Raw genomic sequence first — 27,163 nt, 5'->3', positions numbered from 1 at the left:
TATTTACTACTTGAAAGTTTAGACTATTAAGAAACATACAGTTAAAAATAATGACCCAACTTATTTTTTGTAACCATTTAACTCTTTAGAGATCTTTTAGGCTCCAATCTCTAGTTGAAAAGAAACAATCTTCTGAAATTTGGCCACTATTCACAGTTTACTTGTGATTTTTTTTTATTTTGTTTTAAAAGTTCTCTCTTAAGAAATTTTTTGATTTAGCTTACAACATCAATATAGACTTCTGCAAAACCAATCTAATCACACTACAAAAATACCCACCACCTGTCTTAAAGAAAGTGACTCCTTATGAATGGGGATTAGCAAGGACATAGATTGATTCCATAGAATAGTTCATTTAATGGATTTTATTGTGACTGGTATCAGGTCTGAGATCAGGGAATTGGAAGTAACTGTTTTATAGAGAATCGCATATTATAACAGTTCTAATTGAAATTAAGCCTCTCTTTCTGGAGAATCGTAAATATTTCAGTATTACTAAGCTGACTACATATTTTCAAGTTTATATTTTCTGCCAAGGGATTTTATCTTTTGCCAACATGTCATCTGGAAAAAAGCAATCACTTGTCCCATATCAGCCTCCATGGGAAATTGCACAATCCCCAAAATCTGGGGCCAAGGAGTCTTCCTCTTTGACTTACCGGTAGGTCAGAGGTGACCAACATCAACACTCCTATGAAGAAATGTGCTTCTACACAACATGGAATTCAGATAGGATCTCAGACCATATTTTGGGGCTTTCCTTTTGATGTGAAACTAGTAACAAAAGCAGCAGCACTTTTTTTTCTTTTTTCCCTCTTTATTTTCAAATTGATTGTTAATGAGAACGCATGTGGAGCAGATAAGAATAATATTCATAGTATTCTGGCCATCAGGGTCCTTCTTTTCTTTTTTGCCTTCAGAATCCTTTCCAAAAGGAAACATGCTCCCTGGCATTCTATATTATTCCCAATTTCCAGGTGGAAAAATGAGACAGATGGAGTGACATAAAAACACTGGGGATTGTAGTTTTAAAAACAAGACAAAAATTCAGATCTTCTTGCTTTTATTCTTCTCTGTATTACCACAGTAAAATATTTATCAAAGTCCAAGAGATTACTGATATGTGATAATTACCAATGTCTTTACATTAATGGAGCTATGAAATAATAAGCTCATCAGTGAGGTAACTGGGAAAAACTTCAAATGGATAAGGGTGAATCACTATTTGCTTTATACAGTACTGAAACAACCATAACATTCAAACACCAGGAAGTCCTAAGTAATATTAAATAGTAATTCATAACTGTGAAATGCTGTAACATCTTGAAGTACCTTCTGAATGACCAAAACGGATGAAATTTTGTTCAGTGTAACTTCAGTTTTTTACAAAGAACTATGTATTTTTAAAAACTGGTAATCCATGTCAGATATACACAAAACCCTTAACAGACTAGACTGCTCAATGAGTAGAGCTCCCCATTGCTTCGATGTTATGGACTAATGAGCTTATAATTCAATGAAACCCTTTTAACAAGTTCTAGCCTACAGAATGGCACGTTCAAACAGTTTGGCCCTATTCGTTTTATTAACAAAAATCCCCGATTCCTTTATAAGGTGTTTAATTCCTCTTACAATCACCTTTAAAGGGCCTGACTTGGTTTTGGTCTAGGTAAATCAAAGTGTGACCCTCCAGTCCCCAGTCTGTGCGTTCTTCATGAGTCTCAGTTCAGTGTAACTCAACACAGTGACCTTCCCATGAGTTTTCCATTGGACATTTTACAGTAATATTAATACTTTCCACAGAGTATCCTGTCTTTCTCTAGGCTTTTGTCAAATTAATAATGGCATGTGGTATTCCTTAGCATAACCTGCCAAAATGTGATAATCTCCTTGGAAGAAAAGCCATGAGCTGCAATCACACGTCTGAGTTGACAGACATCCAAATGGATCCTATATAAAAAGAAAAGGTTTGTGTCTTCTGGAATATGGATGTCCACGTTTAATAAATTCAAACAGATCCCAACATAAACATCTTCAAACTTGATGGGTTTTACGTGACTCATCATTTCATAGATTCTTGGCACCAAATCGCTGGACATTATATAACCCAACCCACTGCAGTAGGGAGGAAACACCTTGAAGGGATACTCTTGGTACGAAATATGGGCTTTTTGGTAAAATCCTCTATAGGAATAATTATCGATTAGAGGATAACCTGTGAAAAACTTCTCTGAATGGTTTACACTTAAAAGATACTTCACTAAGTTGCCAGTATTGATGAAAACATCAGTGTCTGTCTTCATGATGTACTTGGCATTGGGGCAAAACTCAGTTACCCACCTGAATGCCATAATTGTTTTCAAGGTCAGATTATTATACGTGTCTAAAAAATCTTGTCGTATTATGTCACCATAAAGAATGTGCTCATCCTCTAAGGACAATGCTAACACTTTGTCTTCCTTTTCGGCCGGCTGGCCTAGTAAGAAAAATGTAAGAACCTCATATCCCCACCAAGATTTTTTTTCACCCCAAGTAACTCTAATGGCCTGTCTGGCTTTCACATCTGAAGGGTGTGAGGTCACCAGGATGACAAGAAAAGGGTTTTGATGAGAGCAGTTTGAATGCTCTCGAAGTGTGAAGCGAAAGTCTTGTCTGTAAATTGGCTCATACTCATAGAAGTACATCCAGTTTACACGTTCTATCACATTGTAGTGGGGCAGGCTGAGGTACCACATCACAAGAAAACTCAGGAGGGATAGCAGCAGGAGGCTCCATTTGAGGGATCTCAGTGACATCCTACTCGGAAGAGTGGTCAAGAGAGCCAGGGCCATCCACAGCAGCTCAGAAGCACACGAGCCTGAGGTTCTGGAAGATTTATCAAAGACCTGGTTAGTACTCCACCACCCAAGACACAGTATTAAATGATATCTGATTATCTACTTAAAGAGTTGGAACAACAAAAGCTCCCAAGCAAAACCAAGAATCCTGACCCCAACCTAGTTCATTTCATTTAACTATAAGCAAATGGACACCAAAAACCAAGAGGGCATTTTAGCTTTTTACATCCAGACCAAGATTAAAAACATATCCTTCATTACTTCGGGAAAATTAATACTTCCTGTTTGATTTAAATAACTGTTGAAATATGATTTTGTCCCGGATGTCCAGAGGGACAGAAAAAGATGAGTAATGGGGGGGTTAAAAAATAAATCTGCAATTAAAAAAAAAAGCCGCATTTCTTCTTCACCACTATGGAAAGAGAAGTGAAGGATTTAATGCAAGGAGATATTACCAGCAACATGTCCAAATAAACCAAGGGTCTTTCTCAGCTGTGTGATCAGATGTGGATTCTAGCAAATCTGGAATAAGGAAAACCCAGTGGCTACAATTATTCATGTGAAATGAGATGGGAGCAGAGACTCTTCACCTGAAAGGCAAGTCCTCTAGACACAAACAGGGTAAGCATCTCCAGAGTTTTTAAATGGTCAAGACTGTGAAATAGCTTTTTCCTTGCCCCAAACAGATCCCAGCTCCCCTTTTACCTCACTGGCTGAACTCCATGCTCAGTCTGCACATCAAGTGCTTAAATTAAAGGCCTGTCCATAGAATTGAGTTTTCATGTGTTTCCCATTCTAATCTATTCAGAAATCCTGTGCCAGATCAGAATCATGGGAGGGACCCTCCAGCTGAGATGAGAAGAGCGGTAATGTTACAGCATTCAGACTGGAGTGACAGTGTCACCTCAGTTCTGTGCTAGGTCCCAAGGATGAGGTTGGTTCACAATTCAGGATCCCACAGGGCTTTCTGGGCACCATGATATCAAGACAAACATGTGCTAAGTGTTTCCTAGACATTCCACACCCACAGACAACACCAGGCACTAAGACCAAAGGAAGGAGATGGGAGAAGGGGACCCCTAGGCAACAGGTAAACATGGAAGGACAGGGTGGCACTGACTGTTTATATCAATGCTAAGGGACTTCAGAGTAAGGGATGGATGAACAACATGAGGGGCAGGCTGAGGAGGTTCCAATGGTGCCCTTTCACCCCCCATCCTTTGGGAAGAGGGGTCCTGGGAACCCAGAATCTGTTATGAAGGGCATATGTTAATGTCATTATATGGGAAGGCTGGCCCCCCAAGGGTTCTACCTTGGGTCAGTCTTAGGTCTTTGGATGCACAGCTCTTCTGCCTCTTAATACTATGAAAATGACAGGACCTCAAGACTCCTTGTCCTATTTGGCCATATCCTACCTGCCCTGATTAGTTCTGGTCACAGTCAGTAATCTCTCCTTTCTCTAGAGCTTTCTATATTTTAAGTCACACAATACAAACTCTCCAGTTCAGTTTCATGTATATGTGTCTTGCCCCTCCATTTGTAGTCTATGACCTTGTTGGCGAAGTGTTTTTCACAATAGTCAAAGTGCAAGACAGACACAGACCTACAGCAGGAGAGCAATGCACACGGACTTGTTATGCTATTTCCATTTGTGTAAAGGATAAAAGGTAGGTCTGTCCATCCCACCCCAGTCTTCCTCTCTCCCCCTTACTAGCCTTGCACAGCCAGCTCCTGGAAAAACCGGAAACAGAAGAGACCTAGAATAAGAATTATAGAAGTAATAAACTTCTTCCTACACTGTCTCCTCATCTGCGACTAGACACTGCATGTACAACCCTAGGGGTCTTGATTTACACCTCAGCCAATGACAACTTTTATGTTTATTACAACACTTGTCAGATGGCAGTTTTACATCTCATTCTAACAAATCAGCACACTGGAATAAATTTCAGACTAACAAAAGGAAAGTATACTGCGTAAGGATCAGCATTTACAATCATATATAGGCAATGAAGGCCCCATTACTCTTCAATAATGGGAAGAACTCAAAGCAGCAAATCTTATTACAAAAGTTATCTCACATGCATTCAGTAGGCCATGTTTCTTTCTTTTCTTTTTTTTTTTGTATTAAAAAAAATTTTTTTTTAACGTTTATTTATTTTTAAGACAGAGAGAGACAGAGCATGAACGGGGGAGGGTCACAGAGAGAGGAAGACACAGAATCTGAAACAGGCTCCAGGCTCTGAGCCATCAGCACAGAGCCTGATGCGGGGCTTGAACTCACGAACCGCAATATCATGACCTGAGCCGAAGTCGGACGCTTAGACTGAGCCACCCAGGCGCCCCTGTATTTTAAAAAAAATATGTTTATTATTCTGAGAGAGAGAGGGAGAGAGACAGAACAAGAAGCAGAGGTGCAGAAAGACGGAGAGAGACAGAATCCTAAGCAGGCTCCACACTGTCAGCACAGAGCCTGACATGGGGCTCAAACTGATGAACTGTGAGCCAAAACCAAGAGTCGGACGCCTAACTGATAGAGCCATGCAGGCGCTCCTATAAGCCATGGTTTTTAAAAAAAATTTTTTTTTAACATTTATTTATTTTTGAGACAGAGAGACAGAGCATGAACGGGGGAGGGTCAGAGAGAGGGAGACACAGAATCTGAAACAGGTTCCAGGCTCTGAGCTGTCAGCACAGAGCCCGACGCGGAGCTCAAACTCACAGACCGCGAGATCATGACCTGAGCTGAAGTCGGCCGCTTAACTGACTGAGCCACCCAGGCGCCCCAAGCCATGGTTTTTAAATGTGACAATGTGACTGTGGCTGTGATGTCTACTGCTATGGGCCCACAAAGAAAATAAAACAGCAGCAAGGAGAAGAGAAATTCTCTAGTCCAAAAAGAGGGAAAAGTCTTTCAAGGACCCACAACACAGGTGGTTCTAAGGGCAGAGAGACCAGAGTCTACAACCCAGCTCTGTCCTTTAACAAACAGGGCAAGCAGGTATGTTCTTCCTTTTGGAGCCTCAGTTTCCACATCTCTACACTAAAGATGTCAAATACAGTGGAGGGTGACAACATGTGCAAAGCATTTCACTGGCCATTAAGTGTTCAATAAATAGAGTCTGGTCCCCAGCTGTGTTCCACCCTTGGCAGCCTTTGTGTCCTGTCTGTGTTCTCTAAATTGATTTTTATTGTCAAACGGGTTATCCTGGAAAAATAATCTCTATGAGTTCTTACTATTTAAAGAAAAATATGTTTTGAAGCCATAAATATATTTCTATTTCTTACCTCCTTCTTGATTTATTTCTTCTGAGTGAAAGATCTTCAATTTCACCAACCGAACAGTCAGTAGTATGTAGTAGTCAAAAATAATGCTTGAAATTTCTGTAAGACATATAAAAAATGTAACCACATTTACTTATGGGTCAGGGAATTAGAAATCAAAGATGGTAAATGAAGCACGCCCACCTCCTCCGATTTCTTTCTGAACTAGGAACATGTATTGAAACAAAAAGTTAAAAAAGTTACCATTAGTCCACAGAACTCAAGAGTTCATGGCTTTATCATGGAAAACAGCACTTGGTATTCAAGGCTTAAAACATAAGCTAAATTCTCAGGTCAGCTCGTGTCTTAGATCACCATACCAGTTTTACTTCCCTGGATAAAGAACTCAGGGGTCACTAAAATAGGGTGAAACATAAAACTTCTAAGAGACACTCTGCTGGTATCCTGTCTTTAATTCTGTGTTCCATGTATGCATTCACAGGAGGCAACCCTTCCCAAATTCATCTTTCCCCTCTGAACCTCCATCTCTAGTGACAAATAACCCAAGGCACATTAATAAACAGTGAGAAGAGAAACAGTGCGACACATCTCACTTCCTGCCATGATTCAGTGGCTCATATCCTGGCTTTTACTAGTCAAGTTTGAAAATGAGAGCAGGATATAAAAGACAGGGAGTCACTGACATATACAATTATATATACAAATTTTATACAATTGTGTATATATATATATATATATATATATACACACACACACACACAATTATACAATTTTTATATACAATTATATACAATTGTATACAATTTTTTGTATACATACAAATTTTTTCCTTATATACAATTTTTTCCAATGAATTAAAGATCAAATGGAAGAAAAATGAGCCTTTAAAAGCACTAAAAGAAAATATGGATGAACATTTTAGTAATTTTGAAATGGGGAAGACTTTTCAATTACTCAACTATAGGGAAACAATCTAGAACCCATAAAGGAAATTTTGATCAAATAAAGATTTCAAAAATTTCTTGAACAAGGTTAAAAAGCAAAACAAAAACAAAAACAAAATAAAAATAAAAAACAAACAAAAAACTAAAAAAACAAACAACAATAAAAAACACAAACAAGGATGAAAGATTAAAAAACAAACTGGAGAGAAAAAAAAAAACAACCTGAGATTTATGACAAAGATTTGTAAACCCAAAGAAAAAAAAGAGTTCATACAAATTAAGTACAAGATGAACACTACAAGAGAATAAATGGCGGAAAGAGAAATTCTCAAGAGAACTACAAATGATCAATAAGAACAGATGTTCAAACTTACAAGGAAGCAGAAATATTGACAAAAATCTCAAATCAGCAAATTAAAGGAAAAAAAAAAACCCACATGACAATAGTCAGTATGTGTGGGGGAAAAGGTATTCTCATGCACTCTGGAGGGAAATTTGAAAACACGTATCAAAATTTTAAATGTGTATACTCTTTAACCAAGCAATTACCACCTAGCAATTTATCCTAAAGAAGTAAGCAGGCAACTGTGTGTAATTTATAATATGGAAAAATGTGATTTTAAATGCCTCACAATTGGGAACTGGTTAAACAAAATTATGATCTATCCATACAACAGCATATATTTATTTATTATATGCGATGAAGCTTACCTATATCTTCCCTTGATATATAGCAAATGAAAATCGCAAAACTGCTTATGTGGTATAAGTCCTTAAACCCATATAGTCACATATGCTAAGCAAGATTTTCTAGAAGGATATGTCTCAGTATGTCAATGGCTTCTATTCTGCGGGATTTCTGGAAGACTTCTTCTTTCTTTCGTTTTTCTTTTTGTATCATTTAGATTTTCCATGCCATTTGTGTATTGTCTTTGTACATAGATAAAAACAAAGTCAAAAAATTTTTTTAGTTTTATGCTTGCATACCTCAAAGTTCAACTGAATGGTAGTAACCCTAAATGAGCAGGCAGGATTCTGAGTTTCATCTTACCCCAGGTTCTTCTCCCAAAGTGTAGCCACGTACAATTCATGATATGTCTATTAGGTATTATCCTCTCTAATTTCAGTAAATATTATCTCAACATAGTGAGGAATTATTTTAAAAGGTTAAGTATATAGTAATTCTAAATATAAATCTACCAGGACTTACATTAGCTTACAATAATAGCACTTTACATATAATCATGTTATGTATACACACACATATTTAAACAGTTGATGAAGTGTTTGCAAGTATTATTAGTATTCCCCCAGTAACTCTATACAGTGGGCCAGCTGGTTTTACTGTACCTATTTTATAGATGAATTTTAGAGATTTCAAGTGAACTGAAAGTGAAATAAAGACACTTTCAAACAGACTAGGACTTACAAAGTCCACAAACTCTAGCTGGGAGAAGTATCAACAGAATATGTTTTAGTATGGAGAAAAGTGAACTCAGGAGGAAGGAATGGCATGAAAGGAACAGATGTAAGCCAGGAGGCCATTAAAAGACCGTGAAAACTAGTAAGTACAGGTACTGTAAAACAAAATGAGAGAAGAACAAGAATACAATTTTTTTTAATGTGGTCAGAAAAAGTGAAACTGAAATACTATACAAAAATGACATGGTTGCTGTAAAAAGACTTAAAATATGTGAAAAATTAAAATATGTTAATATTCTTACCTAATTCAAGAGGAACAAGGAGTGATAAACTTTAACATTTTACAAAAAAAATCATTTAAGAATGTACATTATTAACCTTGAGAGTGACTATTGAAAGAACAGATATGGAATACGTATCTTCCACACTGAGAAATAAAAGAAACAAAGCAAGCTACCAATAGAGAAGAAGAAAAAAGCAGAGAAAATGCAAGGCAAATAGAAAACACAAAAGATATCAGAAGTAAATATAAATGTACTGTCAGAGTAAATATAAACCTACCTCCTGAAAGAGATTCTCAACGTGGCTTAAAATTCTGCCATTATACTGCTTATAAGATGCATGCCTAAAACAAAACAACATAAAAGTTTTAAAATTAGTAAATAAAAACCGTATCATGACAATGTCAATCAGAAGGCTGCTGTAGTTAATTATTAATGTCACATATTATATTTATTCATTTTTAAATGTTCATTTTGGAGAGGGGGGAGGGGCAAAGCAAGGGGGGCAGAAGACCTGAAGCAGGCTCTGCACTGACAGCAGAGAGCCTGATGTGGGGCTCGAACTTATGAATCATGAGATCATAACCTGAGCCGAAGTCGGACGATTAACCAATTGAGCTTCCAGGCCCCCTCATGTCACATATTTTAAATGAACAGCATTTAAAAGGGATAAGATTTTGTTACTGATAAAAGGAGCCATGCAACAAGATAATTTAACAGTTATGAAACTATATCAACATAAAACATAGCCTCAAAAATATATAAAGCAAACTCGGAAAAGCCTAAGTACAAATGGAAAAAATCTATAATCCTAATGGGAGATTTAAAAAAAAATTTTTTTTTAATGTTTGTTTTTGAGAGACAGAGACAGACCATGAGTGGGGGAGGGGCAGAGAGAGAGGGAGACAAAATCTGAAGCAGGCTCCAGGCTCTGAGCTGTCAGCACAGAGCCTGACATGGGCTCAAACCTACAAACCGTGAGATCATGACCTGGGCCAAAGTTGGACGCTTAACCGGCTGAGCCACCCAGGCACCCATATATAATCCTAATGGGAGATTTTGAACAAATCTGTCTAAATCAAGCAGGCAAAAAATAAGGATATAAGTGTTTCAAATAATATTAATAATCTTGATCTAAGAGAATGGAATATTTGTTTCAAGAACACATGAAATATTCATTAAAAAACTGTTCATGTTAGGTTATATAAGTCATCTCAAGAACTTTCAAAACTCAATTCAACAGGGGCGCCTGGCTGCCTCAGTTGTTGAGCATGAGACTCTTGATCTCAGGGTCATGAGTTCAGGCCCCACACTGGGTGTAGAGATTACTTACAGAGAAAAAAAAAAACAACACAAAACAAACCTCAACTTCACAGAGGCCACATTATCTAACCACAATATAATTATGACAAAAACACAACTTGAAAAACACATAAACAAAAAAAACCTGTTTGGAAACTCAACACCCTTACACATAGTTTCTGTTTAATCCATAAATTTAAAGAGAATATCATATTGGAAATTGTAAAGGCACTATTACATCAACCACTTAACTGAAATCTATTGGTTTGCAGGGGTACGGGGGAAGAAGCCAAGCATTTTTTTTCTGCTTTAAACAATGATCTATAGTTCAGGGGGACAAATGTTACGACTGAAGAGGAAAAAGTCCTCTTTATAGAAAAATGCCAGTTATAACTGCAGGTAGAATGACAGAAGAAAGCTATCATTTTGCAACCTCTCATGAAACTATTGATTCGGGCAATGATGATCAATCAGCGTTTTAATCATCAAAGGAAAGATTAATAAGGTACCCAAGTAACCCCCCAAAGACTGCCTTTTACTTACAAGGACTAAAACAATGTAAAATTTACATTGGAGGAATCAGAGTGCTAATCATCAATCTTAGCAGAATGATGGCACAATTTCATGCTATTTATCTCCTAGTGAGCTACGCTGTAAAGTCACAACATTGTCTCTGATGAATCCTAACCAAAAATGTTTAACTGGAATCTAATCAAAATTTACATGAATACAGGATAGAAGAACAAGCTAAGGAACACCACAGGAAACACTCAAAGAAATCAAGGAACTGGGACTGTCAACCAGCATGGTGTCTTCAGCCGGTCAGAACCATGAAAAAGGGGATGGCTGTAGGTTAAAAGAGGTTTAAGGACACACCAATTGCAAATGTATGGTCCTGGACCGGATCCTGGAGAAATCTGAATACAACATAGATATCAGGTGATGCCAGGAGGATTACTAATCTATTTAGGTGTGATAATGTTAGCTGGCTACAAAAGAAAATGTTCCTGGATAAACAAATGTGGTATTTCTACATAATGATGCTACTCAGCTACAAAAAGAAACAAAGCACTGATACAGGCTGTAACAAATACCAGTTTTAAGAATTCAGGATGTGGATGAACCTGAAAAACATGAGTCTTAAGTAAAAGAAGATCAACACAAAAGACCATATATATATATATGACTCCATTAATATGAAACATGAAAGGCACATCTATAGACAGGTTAGTGGTTGCCCAGCGGTGGCACCAGCAACTGGTTGCAAATGGAGATAAAGAATCTTTTTGGGGTAAAGGAAATACTTTAAAATTTGATTGGGTCATGGTTGCAGAACTGTGAATTTAGTAAAAATCACTGAATTGTACAGTTAAATAATTTATGGGTATGTAAGTCATATCCCAATAAAGCTGTTAAAAATAATGTAAAATTAAAAAACCTTTTCCTATTTTTAAGAGTATATATTTAGGAGTAGAAAGCCAAGATAGCCGTATTCACTTTAAAATATTTCAATAATGGGGTTCCTGGGTGGCTGAGTCGGTTGAGCATCCAAGTCTTGATTTCAGCTTGGGTTGTGATCTCATGGTTTGTGGGTTTGAGCCCTTCATTGGGCTCTGCACTGATGGCACAGAGCCTGCCTCTCTGATTCTCTCTCTTCGTCTCTCTGCCTCTTTCTTTTTCTCTTAAAATAAATAAACTTGAAAAAGAATTAAAAATAATATTAAAAAAATAAAGAAATAAAATATTTTAGTAATAAAAACTAAAGAGAGGAAAACATATTCTCTCTCTCATTCATGTATAGTGGAGTAGAAAACCATAACATCTCAATGGAGTGCAATTTGGACATACGTATACAAATGACAAATACATTTACTCTTTTCTCAGTAAATTTGTTCCTGGAATTTATTTTAGACACAGCTGTCTATGTCTAAAATGTTAAGACATTTTATTGTTATTAGGTACAACATTATAATAGCAAATATTTGGAAATAACCCAAGGGATCATTAATGAGGGATTACTTACGTAAACAATGAAACATCCACACAATGGAATACTATACAGATGTTACTGACATTAAAGATTTGTACAATATATTAAGTGGAGAAGATATAGAACAATGTCTACAGTGTGCCAACTTTTGTGTCAAAAGGAAGAGGAAATAAAAAATATGTATTTGTATGTGTATGAGAAAAACAATGAAAAGACACAGTGGGCAGGGAGAAATGGGGTGGATGAGAGAAGGAGTGAGAGCATCCCTTTTTTATATTACTTTGGTGTATTACTTAAAAAATATTACTCAGTAATATTACTTTGTAAGTTACATAGCTTTTGTATTATTTTGATTTTTAAAACACATGAATACATTAAAATTCAAAACAATGAAAATAAAAAAAATTTCCTCCCCATTTTGAAGTGCCACAGATAAGGGGCACCTGGGTGGCTCAGTTGGTTGAGCGTCCGACTTCAGCTCAGGTCATGATTCCACATCCGTGGGTTCGGGCCTCACGTCAGGCTCTGTGTTGACAGCTCAGAGCCTGGAGCCTGCTTTGGATTCTGTGTCTCCCTCTCTCTCTGCCCCTCCCCTGCTCACAATCTGTCTCTCTCTGTCTCTCAAAAAGTAGAATAAAACATTAAGAAAAAATTTTAGGGGCGCCTGGGTGGCTCAGTCAGTTGAGCATCTGACTTCGGCACAGGTCATGATCTCACGGTTCAGGAGCTCAAACCCTGTGTCGGGTTCTGTGCTGACAGCTCGGGGCCTAGAGCCTGCTTTGGATTCTGCTCCTACCCTGCTCACACTCTGTCTCTCTCTCAAAAATAAATAAAGATTAAAAAAAAATTAAAAAAAAATTTTTTAAACACAGTGCTACGTATAAAAACACACTGGATGTAACTAAAGTAGTCCTTACAGAAAACTAACAACCTTTTAAAATAATATACATTTTTAAAAGTAGAATTACTTTATACACATTGTTTTGTATCCACTTGATTTTTTAACTGATATATAACTCACATACAGTAAAATTCACCCTTTTTATTTTACTCTTCTGTACCTGTAACCACCAGCACGATCAAGATATGAAACAATTCCATCATAACAAAAATTCTACTAGTGTCCCTTAATCAAGCTTTCCCTGAACTCCCAGGCAACCACTGATCTGTTTTTCATCCCAATACCTTTGCCTTACCAGAATATGTCACATAACTAGAATTGATACAGTATGAAGACTTTCAAGCATAGTAGGTAATATGTTTTTTTAAAAAGATTGAAAATAAATAAGCTGAGTACTTAGCTCAAGAAGTTAAAAAAAATAATTCCAATGTTATTACATAAACAAGAAAACAGAAGGGATAATAAAGATAAAGCAGAAAACAATGAAAAACAAAAACCCAAAAAAGACAATTATTAAAAAAACAAACATTAGGAACAGAAGGGAAGAGTCTAACCTGTTAGAGAAACTGTAGCAAACTTAAGGATAAACTTTAGAAATATTTCTACCAAAGTCAGGAAAACAGTGTTTTTTTAGTGCGTGTCAGTGTCCACTAAAACAAGAGGAAGTAAGATGTAAAAACTGTTAAAGAAGAGAAAAAGAAACCTGCCATTATTTTCATTATTATGTAATCATCTACAAAGAAAACTCAAGAGGAAAAAGACAACTTGTAAGAACTGACAGGTGTACCAAGATGTTGGATATGAGCTCACATATATACCAAAAACACTGAAAAACAACAAAAATCTAGGGGCGCTTGGGTGGCTCAGTTGGTTAAGCACCCGACTCTTGATTTCAGCTCAGGTCATGATCCTGGGTTTGTGGGATCCAGCCCGTATCCCGCTTAGTGTGGAGCCTGCTTGAGATTCTCATTCTCTCTCTCTCTCTCTCTCTCTCCCCCCCCCCCCACCCCTCTTCCCTGCTGGTGCTATCTCTATAAGATAAAAAAAAGTTTAAAAAAGATTTCTATCATTTAAAAAAAAGTCTAAGGAAAACCACAACAGCAACAAAAACTACAGTGTCAAACAAAGCTAACAAAAAATGTGCAGGACCCTAATGTAGAAAAGTAAAATACTTTTCTGAAGAATACAAAAAAACCCCAAAAAGATGTGAGTAAACGAGAGAGATAATGTGTTCAAGGATAAGAAGATTCAAAAGACTCAAAAGAGTCCACGTCTCCAAATTAATCAATAAATACATAACATTATGATGAAAATTTCTTGATTTGGAACAACCAATACAATTTTGAAAACAAAGAATGAAGGTGGGATGGTGGTGGGCTGGCTGTTATTAAATCCTATCGCAGAGCTATAGTTATGAAAACAGAATGGCAGACCAACAGATGAAATAGCTGAGCAGCACTAAGACCAAAGCTGATGTATCCATACGCAGGGACTTAGCAGACGTACCCATACACAGGGACTTGAAAAATGGCAGAGGCTGCCTCACAAACCAGTGGGGGAAAGATTCAACAAATGGTTTCAGAATAAATGTGGAAAAAAAAAACTATATTCATATTTATTTTCAAAATAAAGTTCCAGGTGGGTAAAAGAATTTTAAAAAGCAAAACTAAAATGATTACAGAAAAATACAGAATATATTTGTGAACCTCTGTGTGGCAGAGGCCTTTGTGAACAAATTACAAAAAGCATATCCCATAAAAGACAGGAGAAATACACTGGGTAACCTTAGAATATAAAGTTTATAGGACAAGACAAGTTAAAATGTGAGCCACAGACTCAGAGAAGATATTTACAACAAATAAAACAAAGGGCTGGTATCCAGAATCCTTGCACTATATTTGTTAGATAGTATATAGTTGTAATAATCTGTTATTAATTTTCATTTGTATAAAGTTTATATAAAGCTTACAAATCAAAAGGAAAATGGGTAACGTGTGAATAAGTTCACAGAAGAGGAATTCAGAACTTCCAATTACATGCCGATAAACATGAAAAGAGGGTCAGTCTCACTAGTGACCAGGGAAAGGCAAATTAAAGTCAGATACCAAGTTTTTAACCCATCTGAAAACATTAAAAAGTTTACTATTAATCACGTATTGGAGTGAATGATATTTGTCATACACTGAGGGTTGAAGTACAAGCCCACTGTGGCAGATAAGCAACATGGTTGCATCTAGAGAACTGAAAACCAGACTTTCCTTTCCTGGGACTACATCCTTGAAAAACTCTCATATGTGTACATGCATGGAGACCTGTACAAGCATGCTTACTATGGGGTTATGAAAACAGATAATCTGAAGCAACTTAAATCTCTATCCATAAGATAATAAGTAAATAAAACCTGCTACTGTCTTCCAATGGAATCCTAGAAGACAGTTAAAAAGAAGTGAATCGGATTTATACACAGAATATCAATTTCGAGAGTATTAAAAAATAAAATGCTGAGTAAAATATACAAGTTGAAAAATTAAATGCATATATAATACAATTTATATAGTTTTAAACCGCACAAAAGCAAGAGAGCTTTAAAAAGCAGCTATGCGCACAAAACTATTTTTTTAAGTTTATTTATTTTAAGAGTGAGAAAACGAGCAGGGGCGGGGCAAAGAGAAAGGAAAAGAGAGAGAATCCCAAGCAGGCTCTGCACTGTTAGCATGGGGCCCGATGCAGGGGCTCGATCCCACAAACCGTGAGCCCAGGTGCCCCTAAAACTATTTTTTAAAGAAACTGCAGGAAAAGCTTCCACACTCACCAGTGTGGGTGTCACTGTGGAAGAATAAAAGGGTTGTGTAGTGAAAAGGGGAAAGAGAAGACTCGCCACAAATACTATAAAGTATTAATTAGCATTTGTTAATTCAGGATGATTGAAATACAAGTATTCTCTTCTATTTTTAGTTTTCTTTGTATTTTAAACCTATCAAAACAGGAAAAAAGCATAACAAAAATGCCTGGACTTAAATGGCTTACCCTAAATCTTGGCTGTAATACTTAATGGTTGTGTGTGACTTTGAGGAAGTTACTTAACTTTTCAAAAAAGTCTTTTTTTTTTTTTTTTCAGCTAAAACCAAGCACCATAATACCGATGCAGTTACTGTGAGGTTTACGTGGACAATATGGACTATTCAGTCAGCAAAGTCAGTGGTTTCTGAAGTTAAAGTGACACTCGGGTATGTGGATAAATGTGGACACACTATGATGTCACAGAAATCAAGCTGGCCTGGTCTGAGACTTAGGACTGGCTCATACCCAGACAGCGGGAGCACAGGGCAGACGCTCTCCTAGCACAAGAATGAGTTCTGTGAGCTCTGACACTGTTCTAAATCCCATGTCCCAGGAGAGGGGCAGAAAGAACCTAAAACACAGATGAGCAGAAAAATATAAAAAGGCCCAACAAGGAAATACACTATTATTTTATTACTGACTTCTTAAATAATATCATATATCACTGTAAAGAACTTACATTTATAATTTTAAAACAATTTCCATTTGATAAAAGGTAAACTTATGATCATATTAAGTAAACATGCATTCACCAACTAGATTTTAAATAATTTACCCCAAGCAAACCATCTTCTCTATCCCACAAGCCCAGCACGATGCTGCTGCACCAGTGACCACAAATAATTACGGGTCGATTTGGTGGTTGATACATAAAAAGCTGAAGAAACATTGCAAGTAATAGAAAAGCCCAGAAAACTTCCAGAAATAAATAAGAGGTTGGTTGCATCCAATGTTTTAGAAGAGAGCAGAAGAACTGAGATGCAGATTTCTTCTCCTCAGTTATTAATACCAGAACTTTCTGGCACCAAAGATGGATGCATCTATGTCTTATCCCCAAGTGTTACAGAGCCCTCAAAAGAGCTCTGTGGAAATCCACCCCTCCCCGCCCTGCCAAAATAATTCAAATGAATGTAAACTGGTATTTTTTAATGGAGGGCTTCTCAGCTTTCAATATGCTAATATACATTCTCTGAGAAGAGGATATATCATGCAATGTTTCTCAAATCTATCTGAAGAACCTATTTTAATTTTCAGTCTCTGGCAGGATTGAACTCTACCTTTTGGAAAAATCTTGTCCTAGCCCATCTTTGTATTCACTGAATTAATAAACTAATTTTGGTGAATTGAGCAGTAGTTTGGAGTTAAAAAAATTCTACAAAATGGTTCAGTGTTTTTGGAAAACTTTTTAGTGTTATTCACTAAAGCTGAATATACATGTATCCTATGATGTAGCAACTCCAGTCCTAGGAAGAACACTCAACAAGTACATTGGGACACCAAAATATGTTCCAGAAGATTCATAACAGCACACCATCCATGATAACTCCAACCTGGAAACAACCATGGTGGAAGAAACAAATTTATGTAACAGCACCTTCCACAAAACAGAAATGAACAAACTATAACCTCATGTGACATTTTAGAGTCTCTCAAATATAATGTAGAGTTAAAGAAGCCAGACACATAAAGAATAGATACTATGATTCCATTTACACAAAACCGAAAAGCAGGCAAGAGCAATCTAAGGTGTCAGAATTAGGGCACTGATAACCTCTGGAGACAGGAAGGAAGTATAATTGGTAGGGCCCTGGGGGGACTTTATGGGGTTCCGGCCATGTTCTATTTCTTGACCTAGATGGTGCTTACAGGTGTGTTCACTGTGATAATTCATCTCCTAATTAGTATACTTTCTTCTTGCATGTTATACTTAAAAAAAAAAAAGTTAAAACAGCTTGGCAATCCAATCATTTTGTCAATCAGTGACTGTGTGCAATCATGTCTACAAGACATGCTGGCCCTAGGTGCCCAGCCGTGGCGAGAGCACCAGGAACTGTTCTCAGGCACTAACTCACGGGACCTTCAAGACAGTCCACAAATAAAGGTGCTCTGAAACCTTTACTGTTTGCATTGAATAGGTGAGGAAACTGAGGCTCAGGGAGAGTCAATAACTTGCCCAAAGTCACGGGCTCGTAGGTGGTAGGGACAAAATCAAGCAGGACTCCAAATCTCACATTCTTTTATTTTTAATTTTTAGTGTAGATTTATTTTTGAGAGAGAGAGAGCGCAAGCAAGGGAGGGGCAGAGAGACAGGGAGACACAGAATCCGAAGCAGGCTCCAGGCTCTGAGCTGTCAGCACAAAGCCCAACGTGGGGCTCGAACTCATGAACCGTGAGGCCATAACCTGAGCCGAAGTCGGACGCTCAACCGACTGAGCCACCCAGGCGCCCCCAGATATCACGTTCTTGGCACCACCCTTCCTATGCCAGGGAGTCTGCCACATCTCTATTGACCAGAATCACTCTGAATGGTTTTAATTTCTCACTACCACCAAACCTTGATTAAACACAGTAAAGCAGCATCACAACCTTACCATCTTTACACAGAAAGACTCAGGATGCTCACCCTCAAAACCTGAAATATGAGTTATTAACAATAGTAACAAATGGCAACTAATAATTCATGCAGATACGGACCTTCTTATTTGGCATCACAAATATGCTGGGCACTAGAAAATAAACTGGGGGGCTGACAGGGTGGGTGGAGGGATCAGTCCAAATGCAAGGACTCCAGAGAAACACAACAAAGAATTACTGCAATGGTACCATTATTTAAGCCAAAATAACCTGAAATTCTTTCCTGGGGTACAAAAATGTTGGTTATATTCTACAAAGGGAAAGCAAATTCAATTTTTTAAAAAAACATATAAAACTTTTCTAATCACAAGTATATGTTCATTAGAGAGCTGTCCATACAAAAACAAAGCACAAAGACAGTGAGAGCTTAAGGACAGCAAGGTTCATATTTTTTGAAGAAGATCTATCTATCCAGTCTGTCTCTCAGGAATACATCTCGTCTGTGGCCACGCCTCCTCCTATCCCTATTTCAGTCACAGTGGCTTCAGTTCTGAGCCCTGACACTTTCAAATTTTCCCTCCCTCAGAGAGTCTTCACTTGCTGTTTCTCTAACGCAAAAACTGGTTCTTGAAAAGTCTGGCTCCTTCTCCTGCTTTGGATCCCAGCAAAATGTCACTTAGGAGAGTCCCTCCCTGACCCCTTATCTCAAGTGGTTCCCCTGCCCCTACTTTCTATCACACCCCTCTTTATTCTCCTGTAGGCAATCAAACCACCTGAGATTTTCTGTCTATTATTTGTTTATTGTCTTCCCTTCAAGAATCTGAGGTTTGTGAGGGGAAAGGCCTTGTACATCTTGTTCACTGCCACATCCCTAGAGCCTAGCACACAGTAGGTACTAGGTGGGTATCTGAATGCTGTGCAAATGGTCTGGTAATGTGCTTTTACCCCTTTCATTTATTAACAAAATATCCCCAAGAATAAATTGAATCCAAAAGTAAACTCCTGAATCTGTTAGAGTATGCTTACTTTTCTTCGGCTTTCTTCTGAAACAAAGCCTTCTTCTAATAGGCTGCACTGATTCTGATCATGTTCACTTAAAAAAGTACAGACATGGGGCGCCTGGGTGGCTTGGTTGGTTAAGCGCCCACGGTTGGTGGGTTCGAGCCTCGTGTCGGACTCTGCTGACAGCTCAGAGCCTGGAGCCTGCTTCAGATTCTGTGTCTCCCTCTCTCTCTGCCCCACTCCTACTCATGCTCTGTCTCTCTCAAAAATGAACAAATGTTAAAATAAAAATTTTTTTTAAAGGTACAGACATGAGGGGCATTGGTTACGTGGTTAAGCATCTGACTCTTGTTTTCGGCTCAGGTCATAATCTCACTCATGGTTCATGAGTTCAAGCCCTGTATCAGGCTCTGTGCTGATAGATGCAGAGCCTGCTTGGGATTCTGTCTCCTCTCTCTGCCCTCCCCCACTTGCTCTCTATCTCTCACTCTCAAAATGAATAAACATTAAAAACAAAAAACAAAAAACAGGTCCAGACATGCAAAAACAAACAAAATCACCAAAAAACCACATTTCAATAAAATTCTAAGCCCATGCATACTAGATTTAGGGTCATCCAAGGAGAAAATATGTGGTATCATTAAAGATAATTACAATTACTGCCAATTGGGCAACATTATGACTCTTTTTCCACATACAAAACAGTACTACAAAAGGTGGAAGTCCTGGTAGCCTAAACAAGGTCCTGTGCACATTGAGTTTAATGCAATTCATAATTACACACATCACTCATGTCCTATTTCTTATAAAGAGAGAGAACCACGGGGCGCCTGGGTGGCTCAGTCAGTTAAGCATTCAGCTCTTGACTTCAGCTCAGGTCACATTTTTTTTTTTTTTTTTTTTAATGTTTATTTATTTTGGAGAGAGACAGAGCACAAGTGGGGGAGGGATAGAGAGAAAGGAAGACAGAATCTGAAGCAGGCTCTAGGCTCTGAGCTGTCAACACAGAGCCCAATGCAGGGCTCGAACTCACAGACTATGAGATCATAACCTGAGCCCAAGTCCGATGCCCAGCTGACTGAGCCACTCAGGCTCCCCATCAGGTCATGATTTTAATAGTTCATGAGTTCAAGTTCAGCACGGAGCCTGCTTGGAAGTCTCTCTCTCTCTCCCTCTCTCTGTCCCTCCCCTGCTCATGTGCTCTGTTTCTCTCTCTCTCAAAATAAATAAACTTAAACAAAAAATTTTTAAATTAAAAATAAAGAGGGAGACACACATATCAATACACATCGTGAGGAAAACTTCCCTTCTGGTACCCGGTCAAACTGAACATATTAATTCATAAACAAAGCAATATAAAACTCTACCATTCTGACCTCCTCTGATTATCATTAGAAACAAACACAACCAGTGCTGTCTGACCATTACCTCTCTCTTCCCTTTTCTTTCTGAATCCAGTGATTCTTAAACTTTGCTGCATATTATAATCTCTTGGAGAACCTGAAAAGCTCTGGAAGCCAGGGTATATACCCCAAACTAATGACTAAATGAGAGTTACAAAGGGTGGTGAGGTTTAGGTGGCAGTATTGTGAAACCTTTTCCAGGTGATTCCAATGTTGCTGCTCTAGATCTCACTATTCAGACTATAGTACCCGGGCACTGCCTAGGAGCTTGTTAGCCTTGGGCCCCACCCCATCTGATTCCAGCGAATCAGAAACTCCGTTTCTTGAAATAATACATGTTGAACATTTAGGACCGGGCTGGGACACAGTAAGAACTAAGTAGAGAGTACCACTGTTATCATTAAGGTCCACTATGTGCTCCTCTAACTTAATTTGCTTACTTACATTTGTTCCATTTACAAACCATGCAGCTAGCTCCCAGTGTCTCTTATGTAACACCACATGGTCTCTAGCACATGTAAACATGTAAATAAATCCTAGTTTATCCACATTCTCCCTTCAGATCAGTAAGCTTTCTTTTTTTTCTTTTTTAGTAGGCTCCCCACCCAATGTGGGGCTTGAATGCACAACCCTGAGATCAAGAGTCACATGCTCTACCGACTGAGCCAGCCAGGAGCCCCAGTAAGCTTCCTTTTAGAGTCCAAAGATGAGGTTTCCTCTAACATCTTAAAGTTCCCAATGTTTTGCTCCCATGAGCATATAAGCCCACAGGAACTAGCAGTAGCGATCCACACGCCAAATGCACTTTTTTAGTTCCTCTTCCACACATGCTCCCCTCTCCCGTGGCCTTCCTCCTGCCCCCTAATCTTCCTATACCTGGGAATGATTGGAACTGTCAGAAGTCCTACAACAGGTACTTCTGGCAGCTGGAGAACTACAAAACTCATTAACGTTTTCAAACTGAGGTGTGAAATATTCAAGTGGCATCGATCTACTTTAAGGATTATGCATATTTGATAAAGCTTACATTTCTCCCTCTCACTCCAAAGCACAGCTGGGCATATAGTAGAGAGTCAAATTTTATTTGCTGATGGGGGTTGATGGGGGGTGGGAGGGAGGGGAGGGTGGGTGATGGGTACTGAAGAGGGCAACTTTTGGGATGAGCACTGGGTGTTGTATGGAAACCAATTTGACAATAAATTTCATATATTAAAAATAAATAAATAAATAAATAAATAAATAAATAAATAAATATTAAAAAAAAAAGAAAAAAACTTGCTTTCTACTTTATCCATTTTCTTCACATTGCCCTCTCTCCATAATTTTAGCAACAGCCCCTGCTTGGTCCTGGTGCTGGACTAACTACTTTCCGTATTTCCACCGTTTATTGATTAAAACTATCTAGGATGTAGGCCCTACTACTGCAGCACTTCTTTTCCAGTTGAGGAGACTGTGATTTGGAGACCTGATGGTTAGTCAGGGTCTCACAGCCAGCAAGCAGGGCTGGGAATGCGGGTGTCCTCATCCCCTAAGTGGGCTCCGAAACCACTACACCACAATGCATCCTTCCTAATTTGTTTTCATCTCGGTGGCCTGGCATCTTCATACTTTCTTCCACGTAGTGCAGCATCTCTGATCTTTGTCAGGGATAAAGAGCTGTCAAAGCTAACCCATGAACTTATAAATTTCCAACTAGTCTTCTCTTCAAGTATACTTTTCAGAAATGGAGGAACTTCTGGCAAGAATGTTAATAAGTTTATACTTCAGATAACCCTGAATAAATTGCTGAGCTTTGGTAAACATTAGCTTTGGTAAACACTGGAACCCAAAAGGGTTCCTCCACTCGAAGATTAAGGGAAGCCTTACATAGCATGCAAGAATGAAGTTTCTCTCAAGTGGGCAGGGCACTGAAAGGTCTTTCTGGAAAAAAAAAAAGGAAAAGTGAGCCCAATGACAGTGCCTAGTCGGTTTCAAAATTGGCTGATCCATCATGGCTAGTGTGTTTTCCACAGGCAATCATTTGTTCAACATATACTTCTTGGGCTCATGCTGGGCTGTGAGAATACAGTACTGACCCAAAGAGCCAAACACAGCAAAAATGGACGTACCTCTGCACCCAGGGGTGGGCAGTCTGAAAGAGCCACGTGACAGAGCTCGTGAAAAGAGGCAACAAGATGACTCGGTCTGGAGAGAACCTAGGAAAACTGGAGCAGAACAAAGACCACACAAGTGAGGCAGAACAGCAGGAAGGCTGACTTGAAAGCTGGGCTTCCTGTCTCTGTTTTGATATAAACAGCTTTACCCATTGGAGGAAGGGGATAGGGGAAGCTGCTCTAGTTAATATTTCTTCTCATTGTTGCCCCAGATTAAGAATATTACATACCTTTGTCATTCTTGTCTGTCAGGCTAAGTCACTCATTACCTTTCCCTTAGTTATTTGAATGTCCTTCGTTCATCTGTTTCTTCTTTCATTCATTCAGTCAGTCAGTCAGTCGGTATGCCAGATCTGTTTTATTTTTTTATTTTTTATTTTTTTTTTAATTTTTTAATGTTTATTTATTTTTGAGACAGAGAGAGAGCATGAACGGGGGAGGGTCAGAGAGAGGGAGACACAGAATCTGAAACAGGCTCCAGGCTCTGAGCTGTCAGCACAGAGCCTGACGTGGGGCTCGAACCCACGGACCGCGAGATCATGACCTGAGCCGAAGTCGGCCGCTTAACTGACTGAGCCACCCAGGCGCCCCAGCCAGATCTGTTTTAAAGGTTGGGGATGCAATGGGGAAGACACCTGTCTTGCCTTCAGGTTGCTGACACAATGCAGAGCATGGAGGAAGGTTTGTGCCTCCAAGTTTCAGAATGAACATTATCAGTAAAGCCCACCTTGAGAAGATGGGAGGGCGACCTCCCAGCTGAAATGTCTCCAAATGTGTGGTCAGGGTCCAGGGCAGAGAGCTGAGTTTGCACTCTCAGAATGTGCAGATGCTCGAGAAGAGCACAAATTATAGACCCTACATCAGTTTAGAGAAAGGAACTATTTAACATTAGAAATAAGAATTGAGAGAGAATTCTAATATAATATATAGAAAAATTGTAATATAATTTTTCCTCTCAGAAAGTGGCTATCTCCATCCTTGAAAACAAAGTCTGTTACCAAAATAGGAGCCAAATATAGTGCTTCTTTATGCTAACTTTATAAAGCTGTTCAAAATGCACAGCCTGGGAGTTTAGCAGACATCTATGTTCTAGCCCAAGAGTGGGCATTTTTTTTTTTTTTTTTAATAAAAGGCCAGATAGCAAATATTTTCTTCATGGGCCATATGGTCTATCCCAGACACTTGATTCTGCCTTTCTAGCAAAAATGGTGCCACAGACAATATTAAACAAATAGGTGTGGCTGTGCTTCATTAAAACTTTATTCACCAATCAGGCTGTTGGTCTGGAAGTGTTCTTGGCATGAACTGGCATACCTTAGAACATCAAGAAAATCTCAGTCTCCTAAGATCCTTCGTCTCTATGTTTCCTCATTACCCCAAAGGGTCTCACAACTTAAAAGGGGGTCCTAGTGCTGGTAACATATTCCCCACATGACACGATTCCCAGAGGGGTAGGCAGGGCTGAGAAGTACTACCCTAGGCTATGGATGCTATACAGAGACACCAAAAGGCTTGGTTTCCTGGCTAATTCCAGGTCAGAAACACATAGAATGAAAAATTAATAATGTATTCTAGCTTTCTGAGTTTTATTCCTTAATTTCTCAGAGCTTCAAGGGGTCCAAGTTATCTCCCTAGCCAAATCTTCCATCCTGCAGCCTTTCAGGGCCTCATCCTTAAGATGTTCTGTGGCTTTATCTCCCCCCTCACCTAGAGGAGCCTCCTACCAATCACCAGGTCTCCTGCGCATATCCTCACCTTCCCCTCTCATCTAATTCACAATGTACCAAAAGCTCTAGTGCCAAAAGCAAATCAGTATTTATAATGGCCAACTTTTCACTGAAACAAAACCATTGTTCATAGTCCCATAAGAGATATTTACCAAAGACAGGCTGTTAAATGAACTGCAACTTTTGAATGCATCTGCTGTGCAAGGCCATTTAAAAGCATTCTGTTTGACCCCCCACATTTGACCTCATTTATGAAGCTGTATATAGTGTGGTTACCACACAGTGAGCAGGGATGAGCAATAACTGTTAGAACTGCAAGAGGAAAGCATATTTGGCCTGGACGTTATACAGCTGTGAATGGGATAAAGGCACTTCCTCAAATGGGAGTCTACTCATATCACCCAACAGTGGAAAGAACAGACTTGCGGACTGGGCATAGACAGAAGGCAAATCATTTTAACGGATAAAAAGAAAAAGTATCCACTGGAGTATTTTCTTAGGAATAAAGAGTTGAGTCTGAACTTGAATATGGCCACCAAATTAGGTTTATATAGTTAAATTTTCCTGACATATCAAGTATTTTAATAATAATCCAATTTTTTAGAAATATATGTATCATCCAAAATGGTTTAGTAAAGTTTAACTCTTACAATTCCTCAAATCCTTCAGGGGAAAAAATATACTAGAATATACAAAAGAATTTGTAGCTGTGTAAATGATCCTTGAAATGTTGTAAAGGAGACTATTACAGTCAATTTTAACCAATTAGGATAATTTCTAAATTAAAGTAAGATGAACTTACCCACAGAATTTCAGATGAGACTAAAGCACTAGCTTTTTTAGTTTTTCTGCTGATTTCCATATTCCATGCTTTAATAAAAACATTTGCTGTGAACTACTGAGCAAAAGAACAGAAAAGGAATATATCTAAGTCATAATTCAACAACACTGGGCAATTCGACATCTAAAATCAGTGTTCTATACCTAGCAAACTATTACAGGAGCAAATTATCATATACTGTTTTGGCATTCTCTTCCTTTTTGGAAAAGCTTTGATCCTCTCTTCTTCCTTGCTCTCAAATCACTTCATGCATCCAATCTGGAATAATATTTGGCCACTGTTTTGATAACAGGCTTTACTTTCACGACCGGAATTACTCACTGACCATTCATTTGAATGAACCTTCTAGTCTAGGAGAAAAAAACGTCTTAGACTCTTATCTCTTAATAAACAGCTGCCTTCTCTAGATTGATACAAATTCAGATGCGCTTTTATCAGACATCAACACATTCTGAGAGCACAAAATCGGCTCCTTACATCCTTCTAAGAAGACGCCTGGGGAAAGCTAAAATACAAACTTGTCCCCACTTGAAGACTGCCAACTCAAATCAAATCTTGCTTACCTCTGAAAACAGGAAAAAAAAAAAAAAAAAAAAAGATACGGTTTGGTAATTTATTCCTTGGATGTAGCTTTCCCTAACGAGGCAGCCACCTTGTAAACGCTGGTACTATTTGCAAAACAGAGTAAAAGAAAACCATCTCGGCCTTGCAAATCTCCCTCCTAGTCCAGCAATGAGGAGTGGAAGACAAGGAAATAGGAATGCAACGCGTGCTTGCTGCTGGCATCATTCCTTACTGCTTGGAAAAGTGAGACTCCATTGCATCTCTCAGATTTCTTTTAAAATGCCTGTATGCCCGTTAAGATCGCCTCCTATAAATCGCGTGCCCTAGCTCCTCGGGATTTCCTTTTCTCTCTGCCCAATTCGCCCATTCTCCTCCTTAGGTCCAGATTCCTCGCAAACCCTCCCCATGAAGAAGAACGCTCCCGCATTTCATAATTCGATTCCCAGGCCCTTCCCCAGCGCCTTGGGAATGCGTTCGTCCCGGGCCTGCCGGGAAATCCACCGACACTGAGACACAAGTCGGCGTCTCCGCGTCCTGTCCCCCGCCGCCGCGGCCAACGCTCCCCGGGCTGCTCCCCGACTTGGTCGCCAGAGAGGCCCAGAGCGACGGAGATCCGGGGGCTGCGCCCTAGGGCAGAGCAGGCAGGGCAGAGTGCTCCTTGCGGCCGCGGCCTGGGCCCGCTACACGTCCCACCGCCCCTCAGTGTCGCCCACGGCCCCGCCAGGCCCCTTCTCCCCCAGGCGAACGGGATCCGGCAGCCGCTCTTCGCAGTGGCCGGAGCCCCAGGACGCGGCTGCTCCCGCGCAACCCCGGCCGCGCTCCGCGAGAGGGCCGGAGTGGGCGGCACCGCCCTGCCCGTCTCCTGGCCTCGCGGGGCCCGCAACTGCCGTTCCAGGAGAAGCGAGTCCCAGGGCCGAGCCCGCCACCCAGCACTGGGGTCTCCAAGGCTTCCGATCGCCCCACGGGACCCGGCCCGGCACTCACCTCCCGAGCGCGGCGCTAACCCTGCTCCGACACGGGCGGGCGGGCGGCCGATGCTGCCGCCCCGCGCGCACACGCAGCCTCCCGCAGCCGCACGCACGGCCGGGCGCGCGCA

At 39.4% G+C, this 27,163-nt stretch overlaps 1 protein-coding gene and 1 long non-coding RNA gene across 5 annotated transcripts in view; one reads left to right on the top strand and one right to left on the bottom strand.

The window, feature by feature from the left end:
* The window catches only part of LOC128777290 (uncharacterized), a 25,345-nt gene extending 9,197 nt beyond the window's left edge, over positions 1-16,148 (top strand). The window contains exon 2 of the long non-coding RNA XR_008422525.1: positions 16,081-16,148. This is a non-coding gene — a long non-coding RNA (uncharacterized LOC128777290). The remainder of the gene's footprint in view (positions 1-16,080) is intronic.
* B3GALNT1 (beta-1,3-N-acetylgalactosaminyltransferase 1 (globoside blood group)) lies at positions 1,047-27,163 on the bottom strand. Of its 4 annotated transcripts, XM_019440475.2 has the most exons (6): positions 25,647-26,072; positions 25,465-25,560; positions 22,891-22,986; positions 9,050-9,113; positions 6,126-6,221; positions 1,047-2,865 (listed from the first exon to the last, which is right to left on the bottom strand). In XM_019440475.2, exon 6 carries the CDS (start codon positions 2,829-2,831, stop codon positions 1,836-1,838), a length of 996 nt encoding a protein of 331 aa, XP_019296020.2. In that variant the 5' UTR covers positions 2,832-2,865; positions 6,126-6,221; positions 9,050-9,113; positions 22,891-22,986; positions 25,465-25,560; positions 25,647-26,072; the 3' UTR covers positions 1,047-1,835. The 4 variants fall into 4 exon arrangements, with proteins under 4 accessions (XP_019296020.2, XP_019296017.2, XP_019296022.2 ...); XM_019440472.2 differs by lacking the exons at positions 25,465-25,560; positions 25,647-26,072 and adding an exon at positions 27,052-27,163; XM_019440477.2 differs by lacking the exons at positions 22,891-22,986; positions 25,465-25,560; positions 25,647-26,072 and adding an exon at positions 22,649-22,666.

Source organism: Panthera pardus, unplaced genomic scaffold (assembly GCF_024362965.1).
Source record: "Panthera pardus isolate Hobbes unplaced genomic scaffold, ASM2436296v1 HiC_scaffold_16, whole genome shotgun sequence".
In the NCBI taxonomy this organism is placed as follows: Eukaryota; Metazoa; Chordata; class Mammalia; order Carnivora; family Felidae; genus Panthera; species Panthera pardus.
This window is presented reverse-complemented; position numbering and strand designations above follow the sequence as displayed.